The 16,406-nt window shown below is 54.3% G+C and overlaps 1 protein-coding gene across 1 annotated transcript in view; it reads right to left on the bottom strand.

Moving 5' to 3' along the window:
• Positions 1-1,945: 1,945 nt before the first annotated feature.
• Positions 1,946-16,406, bottom strand: part of PTPRU (protein tyrosine phosphatase receptor type U) — a 78,360-nt gene continuing 63,899 nt past the window's right edge. Inside the window, exons 19-30 of the mRNA XM_041767011.1 lie at positions 15,209-15,245; positions 14,473-14,570; positions 14,268-14,384; positions 13,355-13,509; positions 11,049-11,184; positions 10,220-10,369; positions 8,280-8,453; positions 7,279-7,419; positions 5,133-5,258; positions 4,838-4,995; positions 3,407-3,542; positions 1,946-3,165 (exon numbers count right to left, since the gene is read on the bottom strand). Of these exons, the coding sequence (XP_041622945.1) occupies positions 3,103-3,165; positions 3,407-3,542; positions 4,838-4,995; positions 5,133-5,258; positions 7,279-7,419; positions 8,280-8,453; positions 10,220-10,369; positions 11,049-11,184; positions 13,355-13,509; positions 14,268-14,384; positions 14,473-14,570; positions 15,209-15,245 (1,491 nt within the window). The 3' untranslated portion in view covers positions 1,946-3,102. The remainder of the gene's footprint in view (positions 3,166-3,406; positions 3,543-4,837; positions 4,996-5,132; positions 5,259-7,278; positions 7,420-8,279; positions 8,454-10,219; positions 10,370-11,048; positions 11,185-13,354; positions 13,510-14,267; positions 14,385-14,472; positions 14,571-15,208; positions 15,246-16,406) is intronic.

Raw genomic sequence — 16,406 nt, forward strand, 5'->3', positions numbered from 1 at the left:
CCTACCTCAAAGAGCTGTCGTATGGATTAAGTAGAAGGTAAGGGTGCTGAACGGAAGGTCGTGTGGACCGTGTTTACCAGCCGGAGACTTTGGGATCATGTGATGGCATTTACTGAGGGCCAGTCGGGTCACCACTGGACTATGCTAGTTCTTTAAACATTTGAACTCTAGACTTTCTGCAAGTAGGGATTGTTATGTTGTCTAGATTAGGAAACTGAGCCTGGGGTGGTTCTGAATGGCCGCAAGGTCACCGGCTGGTGGATATGTAGAGTGAGGGGTGGGACCTTGGCTTATTCCGGAGCTGGCCTTCCTCCTAATACACAGCCTGCCTTCCCAGTTCCTCTGAAAAGCCATAAAATGCCAATGGTCAGACAGACTTATACTCTCTCCTTCCTTCCCTCTCTCATGCCAACACTTCTAGAGCACCAGCTACAAGACCAGCCTTTTGCTGAGCAATGCATACAACAGGATGAATGCAGAAACACTTCCCACCCTTTAGGAGATCAGTACTCAATGGGGCAAAGAGTAAAGCTGCATCCACACGGCCCAGAACATATATGTAACAGTTAGCTTTTGCTGCATAATGAACAATCCTAAAACTTTGGCTTAAAAGAAAGAACAATTTATTATCTCTTCCAGGTCTGGGATTGGTTGGGCAGTTTCTGCTAAGCTTAATCACGCAGCTATACTCACCTGAGAGATCACCAAGGCTGGAAGGCCCAAGATGGCTCCATTTGCAGGTATGGTAGTTGGTACTGGGGCATCCATGGGATGTGTTCTTTTGGTTCTTCCATATGTCCCCAAATCTTCTGGTAAGCTAATAGACTTCCTTACATGGAAGAGTTCCAAGAGGGCAAAAGCAAAAGCTGCAATGCCCTTTGAGGCTTAAGGTCCAGAACTCACTCGACATCACTTCTGCCATCTTCTACTGGTCAAAGCAAGTCACATTCTATTGTTTGGCTATGTCTGACATATACTTGTGATCCATCAGGTTAAGGTTTAGCAGTTAGTTCAGACTGAGAGTGTGTGTGTGTGTGGTTGGGGGGTGGGGGTCATGTACCCTAGCTAAGTGGGGTCATAATAAATTCTTAATTCAGATTAAAAGATGTTAGATCCTAAAGTCATTGGAATAGATTGTATTCGTCAGAGAATACATGGAAAACCTGAGGCACAGGGTCAGTCAGTGTGAGAATAGAATCAATATATCAAGAAGCCAGTTTCCATATGAAGAAACTGAGTCTCAGAAACACAACTTGTCCTGCCCAAGATGACACAAGTTTATGACTGAGCCAGGAGTGACTGGGATCCCTACCAGCTAGCCCACTCCTCCTCCACTCCATTCCTAGTAGAAGCCCGAGGCTGGGAATGGCTGGAATGACCATCATAGGGACTGGATGTGTCTGTCTCTATTGTGTGTTTAGAAATGGAACCCTTTCCGTATGCCTGGTGCCATACAAGGCACTTAGTCATGACTCTTCTGATCCTATCAGGGTCATCCCCATTTTTCAGATGGGAACCAAGGCCCAGAGAGGGAGCTGACTTACCCAGGGTTTCACAGCTGGGGAGGCTCATCCACCTGATACCAAAGCCTGAGCCTCCCATGCTGTCCCCAAAAGAGCTCAACCCAGATCCAGGCCCCCATGGGTGAGAGGCAGCTCTGTGCCCCTCAGGGGTCTCAGGATGAAGCCCACTGACTGAGGAGCTGCTTCAGAGGCCTGGGTGGAGGCAGCAATAGACAGAGATCTCTGGAACCTGTCCCTACAGGTCGAAGTTCCCTGACCCATGCTCTGGTCCACATCCCCACCATTTCGTGAATGGAAAAACCAAGGCCTGACCAGACCCAGGCCTCTGCCTCCCAGCCCAGAGCCCTCCCAATGCACTAGGGGGCTGGGAGCTGGTGAGCAGGCCCCACTCAGGCTGGTCAGACACACACAAGGCTGCTCTGTGGCATTCAGAGAGCACATTTATTTACAAAGCGCTTTACAAACATCAGCTTATGCCTCCCCACAGCCCCTGCGAGGTAGGTCAGTAGTCATATCTACAGTTTACAGATGGGGAAATTGAGGCACGGAATGGGGGTGTGGCCTGCCCCATTTTAAAGAGATTTTCCCACCCACCCATCAAAAAATAATGAAATTAACAAAAAGGAATTGCTCCTCCAACCCAAAATACATGTTCTTCCTCTGAACTGTAGAAGTTGGAAGCACCCCTGATCTAGCAGTGCCTCGTCCTCAGGCGGCAGCCTGACCCGGAGTCACAGGAACCTCAACCCCAAGGGCTATTGTTCAACCTTGCAGATTGTCACTGGCCTAGGCTGAGCAGGACCCACCAGTGAGGCCTGAAAGTTACAGGAAGAAGGGCTGAGGTGCCTTCATTCTGCAGACATTGGGTCAGGCAGGGATAGGGCCCCACAGAGAATAGGGCAGGGATGGGCAGATCCCAGTTCACGGAAGCTCAGAGCACACATCAAGGAAGTCATAGTGGGAGGCATCATGAGCAAAATATCCCCGGGGCTGATGAGGGGGCAGCAGGGTGGAGGAGGGGGCTAGAGTCCCATCTGGGGAGAACGAGTCTGATGTGCCCAGTCTCCCCAGGACCCTCAGGGGCCAGGCCAGGTGGGATTCCAGATGCCAAGCCCCAATGCACCCTCTATCCATGTCAAGAGGAAGCCACACTGCTAGGTGGAAACCTTGGCCAGCCACAGGCTCTGCAGGGTCTCGCTCATCTCTGCCAAGGGCTGGGACAGAGTCTGGGGCTTGAGCCTGGAGTCAAGGAGCTTGAGCCTGGGTCCTCTCGAGTTGTCAGTTCTGAGCCCCTGTCACTCTACCAGGCAGTGCCAGACTCACAGCACAGGCCTGTAGGACCCTGTGGAGGTGGGCTACGCTGCAGTCTTGCTAAGCTCCTCCTTGGCCCACAGCCTGCCCATCCGACATGGTGAGAGGCCCTGCCCACAGTGGAAGGGAGCACCAAGGTGGCGCAGTGCCCACCCTAGTGCTTTTCCCGCAGGATCTGTAGTGGAGCAGAGTTAGGGGCACAGGTCTTCGTCCTCAGTGCTGAGCCTGGCCCTGAGTGCACAATGTGGGCCCCAGGCCAGGGGCCCCGCTATCTTGACTCCAGTCCCTCCAGGTACTCCAGGGCCACATCATAGCAAAAGTGGTACTGATCCTGGGGAGAGGGAGAGAAGGAATCATGAGCCTGGTCCCTCTCTGGTATCACAGAAAGGGATAATGGGGGCCCAGAGGGCAAGTAGGAGCCCTGGTCAAATGGGTATAACTGTGTTGGCACCATTAGATCAGAGCCCAAAGCCCAAAAAGGGGAGCCAGGTGGAGGACAGCGGTGCCGAGGGACCTGGCTGGACCTGGCCTGGGAAGCTGGAAGTGGTTGGGAAGGGGACATGGTCTCTCACCAGGGTTTCCACCATATTGGGCTTGTAGTTCCTAAGTGTTTTGGCAGCAAAGAAAACGTCCACCAGGTTGTGGCAGCGGATCATCTCCAGGACTGTGGCACAGGCGCAGAAGGTACCACTGCGGCCGCCCCCGTTTCTAAATGAGACACACAGAAGGCTTGTGGTGGGGCTCAGGAGGGGTTGGCCTGGGGCTGGAACATCAAAAGTGACCAGGGAAGCAAGAAGGAGGAGGGTCAGGGACGAGGAGCCCAGAGGTGAGGAGCAGAGCCAGGGAACCCCAGACGGGAGGGGCGGGGCTTAGGAAACATAGGAGAGAGAGATCAGGGAGCCCAGAGGTGAGGGGAGAGGTCGGGAACCCAGGAGGGAAGGGCAGGGAGCCCCAGAAGGGAGGGGTGGGGCCTAGGGAACCCAGGAGGGTGGGGTCAGGGAGCCCAGAAGGGAGGGGAGGGGCCAAGGGAACCCAGTAGGGTGGGGTCTGGGAGCTCAGTCACTAGGACTGGCCTCCTAAGCCTAAGCCTGGAGGCAGCTAGGGAGCCAGCCTCTAGGAGAAAGACAACAGGTTCTGAGGGAAAGGAGGCTAGATACACTCCGAGAGAATGCCACTGAGACAAAGACACAGACGAAGGAGGGCAGCAGAGCAGCAAGCAAACCCCAGAGAGCAGGATGGAAAATGAATACCCCAAACACCAGTCACCCCCAGCAACACAGACGCGTGGTGAAAATACACGCACACACTCACACTCCGAGGCAAACCGGCAGCCAAACATACAGAGACACTTCCTATCCCCTGTCTCCTCTCCCTCCTCTGTTCCCTGTGACATCAGGGTATGGGGTTCCCCTTGGGAGATGGGGGATGGCCTAGGCCCTCAGCCCCCATTTTGAGGGGTCTCTCCCACTAGGACCAAAGGCCCCTGGAGGGCCAGGCCCCACCAGACTCAGCTCCCTATCCTTGTACCCAGTATGCCTGGGCTGGCACTGGAAGGGTCGGTAGGCGCTGAGAAAGTGGGGGTCAAAGGAGCAACTGCACCCCGACAGGAGTGAACACATGAATTTATGAATGGGGCAAGTGAAGGAATGAATGAACAAGGCTGCATGCATGCATGCATGAACAAAGACTGGAATTCTTTTGGCTTCAAGTATGCTACTGTCTCATGCAGTAAACAATTCTGACAGGACTCTAATTCAATTGGCAAAGTCAAACAGCACATAGAAGGTGCTGGGCAGTTGTTCAGGGTTGAGTCTATACCCTGGAAGCTGACCGGATTCCTCCAGGGAAGATAGGGCCATCCCCGCTTGGCTGCGCAGCATCCAGGCCACAGCCATCTAGAGGCCCCAAGGGGTGGTGTTCAGGGCCCACCTGGCAGCCCTCTCTCAGACCCAGCCTCTGCCCCCAGCCCCCGCCCTCCCACCCTGCCACCGGCCCGCACTCACAGGCAGTGCACAACGGTCCGCCCATCCCCGCTCTCCGCCTGCCACCGGTCCACCTCAGCCAGCAGGTGCAGGAAGGCTTTCTTGGAGTCAGGTGTGTCCCGGTACGCAGACCAGCGCAGGAACTGGAAGTGCCGCACCAGCAGGTGCCCCTCCTGCAGCTGAGGCACAGGCAGCCAGCCAGGGAGGATGTGAGTCCCGGGGTTACTGGGCCCCATGCTGACCTCAAGAGGGTCTAATGAGGCTGATACCCCAGCCACTACCTAGGTTCTCAGCACAGGGTGCCCAGATTGCTCACCCGAGAGACGTTCTGCACCCGGAAGACACGGGCCACCAAGTCTTCATCCACGGAGCCCGACACGAATTCCACCTCCATGAGGCCATACTGCTGCCGGCCGGGCTCTGGCCAGTACTGCAGGCACGGCTAGGAGTATAGATAGAGAGGGGAGAGCTGAGCAGAGCCAGGCCAGGGAAGCTGCTGCTCCTACCCACCCCACACTGGCCCTGGGCTCCCACACAGCCTGACCCATTCACTCCCAACCCACCTGCAGAGTCCCCTGTCCAGTCCCGCCACTCCCCCATGAGAATGCAGAGCTCACCTGCTCCAACGCATTCTGCATTGACCTGCTCAGGTCAGCAGAGACAAACCTTCACAGGTACACTGACAATCCTGGCTGTGTGGCTCCATAGCTACACTAAACATGCATTCACGCATGCACACACCTGCATGAGGCTGCCTTCTTCCAGGGATAACCCTTGGATCACCCCCACTAACCCCATCACCCCTGCCCCCAGCCTTCTCTCTCACTGCCTTGCTCTCCAACATCAGCTCACAGAGGTGGGTGTTCCCGATGCTGTAAACACAGCTCAGAACCCCTACTCCTGCCTTAGGACCCCACCATGGAGTCAGGGTCCCACATGCACCCTCCCCTCTGGGCCAGACTGGACAGTGGAGGGATGAAGGAGGTACCCCACACATATACAGATGCACATCCTCCAGGCCAGTAGGTCCACAGCCTCAGCTTCCAGTCTCAACTCTGCCTGGAGTCCAGGCAAGACTCTTTCTTCCTCTGGGCCCTCCGTTTCTCCATTTGTGAAATAGTCCCCAAGCTCCTCCCAGATGACTCCATGCTCCACCCGCTTCCCTCTCTGACCATGCCCACAAAGAGGGCACTACCTTCTTTTTGCCTAGGGTCCTGGCAATTCTTCGTGTTCGGGCCTTTGCACATGGATCATTCCTCCCCTCCATGGTTCATTCATCCCCCCTATCTTCACCTAGTTAACTCTACCCTCCCTACACATCTCAGCTCAAATATTACCTCCTCCAGAAGCCTTCCCTGCTACACTATCCCCAGGCTTCTCTGCATCCCAGTGCCAGCTCCATGATAGCTCCTTCCCTCTGTGCCATCACTATCGGTTTTTGCACCCTACTTCCCCTTGGACCATGAGATCTAAGAGGGGTGGTGTGTTTCTTCTTCTGTCTCCCCATTGCCTACTGCAGCACCTGGCAGGGAGTGGCCAGTGAAGAAAGGTAGCTGAATGAAGGAGCATATGGGGACCACTGAATGACATCTGTATGAGCCTCCCTCTAGGTCCTTCCCCTCCACTTTAGCAAGGGCCAGTTCTTCCCACACGGGATGCCCCACAGATCCCTGCCCAGGGCAAGAGCCCATTAGCCAGCAGTCCTGTCATTTATACCATGTGCCTGACTCATAAAGAGCCCAGTTAGCAAGTCTTCTCAGCCTCCAAGAGACTGTCAGGCTCATTTTACAGCAACTCTTCCTGGCTGCCGAGGACAGGGAATTGAAGGGAGGCCCAGAGATCTAAGGGATATGGCCACGTGGGACTGGAAGGCTGAAAATCTGCACTTCCTGGAAGCGCCAGCTTTGGGAGCCCCAAAAGGAAACTGGGGCAGCCCTCAAGCAGAGGCCACGGAGCCAGTGTCTAGAGCAACCTCAGCAGCAACTTCATTATCTTCATCCCTGCCATGCACTTAGCAGCTACTATGTGCTGGGCAGGAAAAACACTGAGGCTCAAAGAGGCAAATGAACTTACCCAAAATCAGTCAAAAAGTAAGAAGGTTGGAATTTTGCTCAGCCTCAATGACCCCCACAGCAGGCAGTGAGTCCCCGGGCTCTGGAAGAAGGCAGCCTAGGGGAGGGGCATAGTCTTGCCACTTCCCAGATATGTAGGTCTCAATCTTTTCACCCAAAGCCCATAAGTGCAAAGCAGAGTCCTGGGCATACAGCAGGCGCTCAATAGAAAGCAGCTATTTCCCTCCAATCTGACAGCTTCCTTCTACAGATGAGAAAACCAAGGCTCTGGGAGGGAATGGGACCATCCAAAGTCACTCAATAAATAGGTGGCACGACTGGGATCCAACCCTGGGCCTTGCCTGGGACATGCCCTTGAGCCCACCAGGCCCTGGGCAGCAGAGTCCTCACCCAGGCAGTGTTGGACTGGTGCAGCTGGTTGAGCATGACAATGGAGGTGCACCCGTAGTCGTAGACCAGCCGCCAGAAGTCAGGCGTGGTGCTCTGCAACGGGTGCAAGGTCACGATGAAGGCTGCGCTCCGCGTGTAGCTCTGCAGGGAAACCAGGTCTTAGTGGGGCTTGCCCACCACCCCGCCAGAGCTGTCATCCCCTCTGCCCACCCTGAGCTGGACAGCTCTCCCCTCAGGGCCAGGCTGCCTCCAGGGATCCATTTCAGAGCTTGGCTAGCTCACTGAGGCCTGAATTGACAGGGTACACAGCCCCATCAGGCCACTGGTACCCAAGCCCACGGCCCCTGGAACTAAATATTAAAGGTTCCCAAATGTGTGGCGATGAGGACTTGTGCATGATAGAGGCTGCCCAAGCTTGTTCTCTGCCTCAGGGCCTTAGCACCTGCTATTCCTGTCACCTAGAACAAATTTCCAAATGTTTACACAATTCTCCCCCTCCTTCCTTTTGGCTCTTTAACAGTTACCTCCTGAAAGAGATGTCAAAAAAGAGGCCTCCTTACCACTTCACCAAAAACAGCCATATTCACACTCCAAAGCTCAGTATATATTTCTTCTGCCTGGTTGCTTTTTGTAGAAATTACCAGCATCTGACATGCTACTGTATCTTTGTTTACTGACTGTCCCAACCCATTACCCACATACCAGGCTCAGGAAAACAGAGATTTGGGGGTATGGCCTGCACTCAGCACACTGTAGGGGCTCAATAAATATTTTCGAATAAATACATCCCCAAGTCCCTTCCAATTCCATGGATGAAGGGTCTGAGACCCCAACCCAGGGCCCCAGACCAGTGACAGGCACTGACTCTGCTCTCCGTCCCAACCTCATTCCAACCTGGTCCCGACCGAACCGTCGGCGCTGCCCCTGGCTCCTGAGCCTCCCCAATCCTGCTGCCTGCTGCCTGAGGGAGTCCCAGAGCCCAGCCCACCCCAAGCCCTCACGTCAGTCAGCGCTGCATTGATGTAGTTGTTGGGGTCCCCGTCGGTGGAGATAAGGAAGGGCAGGCAGCGGTCGGGCGGCAGGACGTCCATGCTGCGGTTCTTGTCTCGGTTCCGGGGCAGCAGGGCGATGCTGCACTCCTCCACATCCAGGGGTGGTGTGACCGAGTTCAGTGTCTACAAGGAGTGGAAGGAGAAGTGGGGTCGGCAGGGTGGGGGAGGTATGGACGTCCAGTGTTGGCTGGGCCTCCTCACAGCCCCAAGAAGGAGACTGAGCTGGGTTGTTAACCTCATTTTATGGATGGAGAACTGAGGTTCAGAGAGAAAGGGGAGAGGGCAGGGACCCCATTCCCCATCTCTGGACGGTGTAGGCCCTGAACAGAGCTCTGGAGACCCCAGTCTGGCTCCTCACTCCCCGTGTAACCTTAGACACGCGACTGTATGTCTCAGCACTATTTTATCAGTTGTCAGGTGGGATAATAATATGCCTGCCTCGAGGGGCTGTTGGGAGGATTGAGTGAGATCCTGCCAAGGACGGAGCACTGAGCCTGGCACATGCAAGGCTCCGTATGTGAAAGGCACAGTGAGGATCATTACTAGCTCATCGGGGGCTTTCAGGGAGACATGGCCTGAAGCCCCACATCTTCCAAAAGGTGGACTCTGGGGACCTGGCGGAGGTGGTCAGCCCTGTCAGAACAGAACGAAGTCTGGGGCACCTGGCACACAGCCAACCGGGGACTCTAGGTTATCTCCTCCACCTCATGCTTCCTACCGCCTGATCCATAGGGTCTCAGCTTGTTTTGCTTGTCCTTGGGGCTCCCTAAGAGGGAACCTCAGTCTCTCATGATCCCCAACAGAGCTCCACAAATCACAGGCAGCATTTTCTGTGATACCAGTCTTTGCAGATATCTAGAAGGTGCCATTCCGCTGAACCCTGGAAGGAACCTGGAGTGTAGAGGACATCTGGGAGATCCCTGGGTAGCTCAGTGGTTTGGCGCCTGCCTTCGGCCCAGGGCGTGATCCTGGAGTCCTGGGATTGAGCCCCACATCAGGCTCCCTTCATGGAGCCTGCTTCTCCCTCTGTCTGTGTCTCTGACTCTCTCTCTGTGTGTCTTTCATGAATAAATAGATTAAATCTTAAAAAAAAAAAAAAAAAAAAAAAAAAAGGACATCTGGGCCCCCTGCCTGCCCACTGACTATTCTGGAACTTCTCTGGAGAACCAGACTTCCTCCATCTCTGTCATGTGACATGCTAAGAGTGGCTCCACCCTCGGACCCAGGCCTGGCCCTAATCAATATGTTCCTACTCTCTGGCCCCAGTGACTGGCTCACGGCTAGCCCAGGAGAACCTGGTCTAGGACTTCTATTGGGGCTGTAGGGAATCCTTTTTCCAGTCTCCTAACAGTAGGGATGACGTGAGCCTGGCACTGCTGGGGCCCAGGGTATGAGTCTGAGAAAGAGGCCAAAAACAGAGGAAAGCAGAGCCAAAAATGAACAGAGACTACATCTTGGCGTCATCACTTAAGCCTCTGGATCCAGCCATCCTCGGACTTTTCAGTTATAAGAGTCACTGAGCTGGATTTCTGTCACTTGTGACCAAAAGGATCCTGATGAATACAAACACTACGAGGGCAATATTGACTTTCTTTCCTGGATAAGAAAACCAAAGCCTGGGGAGGTAATGTGAGTGCTCAAGGCTACTCACAGCTCTTCACTGAGCCAGGACTTGAACTGGGGCTTCCTTGAATCCAAAGCATGGGTTCTCAACCACTTGGAGGGACCACCTCCTCCACCATCTCCAAGTCCTTCCCAGCAGCCCTACTCTGTTCTTCTCTGTCTTGGCTCTCAGTGACTCCTATAACACTAAGGACTTCCCGATATATATACACACACACACTCACAACACGCACACACGCAGCTATACATACACACTCCTGCCCCACCTGGAACTCTTCCCGCAGCTGCGAGGAATTACTCTGAGGATCAATGCGGATCATCTCCTTGTAGGTGGCCTTGAACTCGCTGACAGGGATGGTGGTCTCACCGCACAGGCAGGCCTCCAGGATTGCATCGTGAATGAAGATGTACTGCTCCTGGAACAGGAGGAGAGAATATAAGGAATTAGGAGGGGGACTAGAACCTAGAGATTTGGGGGTGATGGCAGCAGGAATCAGGCCAAACTTGAGGCAGGGGTGCTGGAGTCCAACCACCTGTTACTACAGGTTGGACCAACCCTACTTGAAACAACCTTCACAGATATGTTCTCTTACCTCATATTTCATCCCTATAATACCCTGTAAGAAGCTCTGAAGGTGAGGGGAGAGCCCAGAGTCACACATCTTTTTTTTTTTAATTTTATATATTTATTCATGAGAGAGACATAGAAAGAGGCAGAGACATAGGCAGAGAGAGAAACAGGCTTCCTGTAGGGAGCCCAATGTTGTGGGACCCAATCCCGGGACTCCAGGATCATGACCTGAGCCAAAGGTGCCACTGAGCCACCCAGGTGCCCCCCAGAATCACACATCTAATGAGGATACAAACAGCAGTAGACCTCACCAGCAGAACCTATGACCTTGGCCCAATGCTGTTTGACCTCACCCAACTGAACACAGTGGAGCTGACTCTGCGAAGACCCTCAGAGGTTGGCAGGCCAACCTCCTGGATCTCAGCTCTAAGGACACCCCTCTGACACACTCCACCAGCTTTGAGTTCGTCCGTGAGGGGCCCAAGTCCTCTGAGCAGGCAGGGAGGGAGGGCTGTGTCCCCTACCTCCGTCTGGATCATGTTGACACGCCGGGAGCAGAGGGTCTTCACACAGTTGTAAATGTCCACAACGCCCTCACACTCAGCCATGTCCAGCATCACATCCAGAACAATGTAGCAGCCTGTACGGCCTGTGCCCGCACTGGGGAGAGAGCAGCCAGGTGCCCCATCAGAGCCCGGGAAGGGAGCCCAGGACCAAGAGGAGGGGAAGAGGGGGCCTGGGGTATCTGGCCATGTCTACACCTGACAGAGGCTGGGGGACAGAGAGACATGCCACCCCACCGACAAGGAGGAGCTGGGGAGAAGTCTGTGGCAGGAGCTGTGGCGAAATGTGATGGGCCTCGGAAAGGAGGGGAGGGAAAGGGTAGTCACTGAGCTGGGCAGAGGACAAAGGTGATGCTCAGAGCTTAATCCAAGAATGTTCTTGCCTCCTGGATATCCACACAAATCCTTCAAAGCCCCACACACTCATACTTGCTCACATGCTCAGTGGAGCCTCCCCAACCCTCCCAGCAGATGTCATTCTTTTGAGCTCCCAGAGGAATCTGGGCAGGCTCTTAAACACTCTTCCTGGATTGTGGTCATCCTTGAGGTGGCTGTCTCAGCGACCTGCTGGGAGCTCAGCCAGAGCTGGGTCAGGTCAGACCCATCTCTGGGATGCTCGTGCTCAGCACCATGTTGAGCAGAGTCAAGGCGCAGACACAGAACAAAAACGACACCAGAATTTCAAGCTTGAAAATGCTGGTGTCAAGGCATTGATGAGAACGCATAGTAGCGAGTCTCCCACACACCCCCACTGGGGGCTGAAATTAGTACCACCAGTTTGGGAAACTGTTTGGCAGCATCTACCAAAGCTGAAAGTTTGCCAGGCAGCAATTCCACTCCTACGTATGTACCCCCACCCCAGAAATGCATCCATACACTGGCCCCCAGACATGCCCTAGAATGTTCTTAGCAGCACTATTCATAATAGCTCAACACTGGAAACAACCCAAAAATCTATCAATAGCAGAACGGATAAACACATTGTGGTTTACTCAACCAGTAGAATATGATATAATATGGATGAATCTTATAAACATAAAGTTGAGAGGAAGATGTCACACACCAAAGAGCACACACTGTATGATTCCATTTATACAAAGTTCAAAAACACACAAAATGAATTCACGCTTTAGAAGTCAGGATAGAGATTGCTCTGGGAGCGCCGAGATGGGTACAGACTGGGATGTTTGGGATGCTGCTAATGTTCTATTTCTTGATCTGAGCAGTGCTGGTTATTTCACAGATATGTTTAATTTATTAAAATCAATAAAATTATATATACTTACTAGGTGTACACTTTTCTTTAAGCATATTATACCTCAATGAAATCTTATTTTTTAAGATTTTATTTATTTGACAGAGAGAGACCCAGTGAGCCCATGCAGGGGGAATGGCAGGAGAGATAGAAGCAGGCTCCCCACTGGGCAGGGAGCCTGATACGGGGCTCAATCCCAGGACCCTGAGATCATGACCTGAGCTGAAGGTAGACGCTTAACCGACTGAGCCACCTAGATGCTCCGAAATCTTATTTTAAAGACAGTATCTGCAAGAAGCCCAAAGGAAACCAAAGAGAAGTGATCTGCGGGGGAGGGAGGGGGGATTCTGTTATGTGGCATTTGGAAATCTGAGAGGAATCCAAGCAGAGGAGCCAGGACAAGATACAGAGACCAAGGACCTGTGGGCTTAGGGCAATGAGTGAAACCACAGGGTCAGAGGTTAAGCTTCCTAGGAGGAGAGTGGGGCAGAAACAGGACAGGGTACCTCAGAAACAAGAGAAAGATGTGGAGCCAGAGAGAAAGCAGAGCAGAGGAAAGGCAACTGGGGTCACAGGGGCCAAGCAAGGCAGGACTTGGAACAGAAAGGAGTGATGGTCAGGAGCTGCACAGGTGTGAAGGCCAAGCAGTGAGGAAAGCCCACAGCATTTGGAGAAGAGAGGGCAAAGTCCTTCCTAGCACCCAGGCCAAACCTAGCACGCAGGTGTGCAATGCACACTCGCTGAATGGAAGCAAATGGAACTCAACCTGCCTGGTGCCTCGCCAAGCCCTCCCCCACTCCACCCCACCCCACCCCACACCCACCCATCTCCTGTGCCTCCTCAGCCTCTAGACCCGGGGCCTCCATGGGTCTTGGGCAGCACATGAGGGTGCCAGCCTCAGAGCCAAAGGGCCCTTGGGCATCCATCCCTCCCATCCTCTGGCTCTAAGCAGGATGAATCCAAACCAACCCCACGCCTTGTCCTCTTCTCCTTGGGATTCCCAGCACCTCACCTGCAGTGGATGACAACGGGCCCAGCATCGGGTGGGGTAGAGGCCTTCACACGCCGGATAAAGGCCAGCAGCCCTGTGGCATGGTAGGGGACGCCGTGCTCTGGCCATGCTGTGAAGTGGAACTGGCGGACCTCGTGCCGGGCAGAGTAGCCTCTCTGGGGAGACAGTCAGAGTCACTGCTGGCATCCATTAGACACCTGCTGGGTGCCAAGCAGCCGTGGCGAGTATCCCACCGCAGGATCTCCATCAATTAATCCCAATGATAAACTTATGAGTGGGTATTAATGACTCACTGTACCAGCAAGAAAACCAAGGCCCAAAGAGAAGAAACTGCTCGGCCAACGTTAGACAAGACAAATACTATAGAGGAGTGGGGCCAGGGCGGACCCACTCCCTGTCTGCCTCCACATTGCTGTGCAACCAAAGAGGTAGATCACTTTGACTCTCTGGTCTTAGCCTACAGAGGGAAAGTGTCTCCTTTGAGGATTGTTAAAGAGGATAAATGGGATCACAGACAGGAGGACTCAGGCAGTCACTGGCCATGTGGCCCCGAGAGGGAGGCAGCACCCCACCTCACTTTATTTGTACAACAGGACTAACGGAAACACCTCATCCCAGAGTTTTCCAGGGCTTAACCAACATGTGCTACGGACTCCACACCATGCCCAGCAGAGCGGACCAGCCCTGCCCGCTACCGTTATTTCCAACATCTCAATGTCCTCTTGGAGTCCCCAGCAAAGGTGGTCCCCATCCTGTCTTCCCACCATGCCCCCTGCAGTTACAGAGCAGCTGCCTTGCTGGGGAGGACAGCGGAGCCCTCCTCACCCCTCCTGCTCCGCACTGGGAAGCAGGGAGGTGGCCTCTGCCCCGCCTCTTCAGGCCCCCTGGAGGGACCAGGTGGCAGGAGACTCACCCGCTCCAGGGCGAAGGTGCGCACGACATACTCAGCTAGAGTCTCCGTCTTCACCAGCGTGATCTGGATGTCCCCATACATTTCCGAGTCCTCTGGCCAGTACCGAGAGCATTTCACCTGGAGTCCCCACAGGCAGGCTCCGGTGGGCTCTTTGCTGGGCCCCACCTTGGCCCGCCTTACCCCCTCACCGCAAAGCCCTGCTTACCCTGCCCACCTCCACCAGCTTGGTGATCATGACAATGCTGGAACAGTGCTCCTGCCACACCATGCGCCAGAAGTCGTAGACCATCTCCGGCTTCGGCCCTGGGGCGCAGAGGGTGCTAGTCCCAGGGCCAGCACACCTGCCACCCAGCACCACCACCCCAGGCCGGGAGGCTCCTGAGCCCCAGTGAGGGCTTCATGTACACCCCACACACCACCCCACCTAGCGTGCCAGCTCATGCCTGGAGGGCCTGGGGTGGGGGGTAGTATGAGGGAGGGCCTTGCACAAGACACCAGTCATCCCAAGTGAAACCCAGCAGGTAGAGCTGGAGGGCTAGATCCTCAGTGTACGGCACAAGTCTCCCAGAGGAATGCACAAATGAACGGCTGGGTAGGGGTGGTGGGGAAGTCAGCCAGAGGGACCCAGGCAGCCCCCAGACCAAGACGCATGATCTACACTTGGCAGGACTGAGTGAGCCTGCCTACCCCTCTGCATGCACCACCTCAGAGACAGACAGATGGCCAAGGGAACTACAGATGCACTGAGCACATTGGGGAGACGCAAACACAAAGAGGGGGCAGAGATTGGTGGCCCAGATTCCAGAAGACCCAGCCAGACAGTGGACTCAGGCATAGAGACAGCAGGGAGGCAGACAGGGGGTCAAGCAGGTCAGGAGAAAGGCAGAAAGGCAGCAGATGGCATTCAGCAAGCAGGCACACATGGTTAGAGGGGCAGGTACCTTGAGTGGCTATGAAGTGGTTTGATCTGTGGTAGCCCTGGAACAGAAGAGGGTGCAGTGAGACCCCAGGGAGCAGCCCCTCGCTCCCTCAGATCTTACCTCCTCTGCCCTCCTCTCCCAGATGCAGCACATACACAGCCACAGCCAGCTGCCCGCCCTCTTCCCTAGAACCCCCTAACCTGAGGGGTGGAGGGGACAGGGAGCCTGTCCTCCCAGCTCCCCAGTAAGGACAGAAAAGCAGCTGGGACACCAGTGTCTTGGGTTGAAACCCATCTTTGCTGTGTGACCCCACAGAGACTTGACTCCTTTATGAGCCTATAGGGTCTCCCCACCCATAAACTGGGGAGATGATCTATAATCAGCTTATAGGCCAGCTGTTTGGATACAAATAAAGTCCACGGAGACCCTGCCCAGGTTACCAGAGGGTCCCCAGACCCCACCCAGGCTGGGTCTCATCAGCCATCCCAGGCTACTTGGGGCAACCAGATGGACAGTGCCCATTCCCTATTATATGTCACCCAGAGCTTGGGGGACCCAGGGACCCAGATGAAGGCTCCAGGTTGGAAGCAAATGAGCACATGGGTTACTCACAGCCCTCAGATAAAATGGTTTTTACATCTTTAAAATCAATAATAATAATTTTTGAGGCCCTATTATGATCACATACTGTGCTAAGCACTTTACCTGCATGATCTCCCACAAAAGAGAGGGCAAGATCTGTTTCCTCCTCCATCCCCAGAACCTTTAGGCTGTGAAGAGGAACCAGCCAGCCCCAACACCCACTCCGGGGCCACAGCCAACCCTGCTGTCCTGCCCACATGTGACACCTACGGCACCAAGGCAAGCCCCAGGGGAGGGGTAAAACATGCTACTGCACTGACACAGGAGAGAACAATCAAGGTTGCGTAGCTCATGGCAAGTTCACACCTGCAACCCAGCTCCCCACACCTCAGGCCCCGGAGGGAGCCCTGCAATCGGACTGCCAGGGTTCAGGTCCCAGCTCAATCTCTTGCTAGCCATGTACCCTCAAGCAAATTCCTTCATTTCTTTATGCCTCGATTTTCACATCTACAAAATGGGACTGATCATAGTATTTACCTCCTCGGGCTGTTGTGAGGAGTAAACAAAGGAACATACCATGTCAAGGGTCTTCTGGCGCCACAGCCAGCACAAAGTCAGCACTTCATCAATGGTACCT

Source organism: Vulpes lagopus, chromosome 8 (assembly GCF_018345385.1).
Source record: "Vulpes lagopus strain Blue_001 chromosome 8, ASM1834538v1, whole genome shotgun sequence".
NCBI lineage: Eukaryota > Metazoa > Chordata > Mammalia > Carnivora > Canidae > Vulpes > Vulpes lagopus.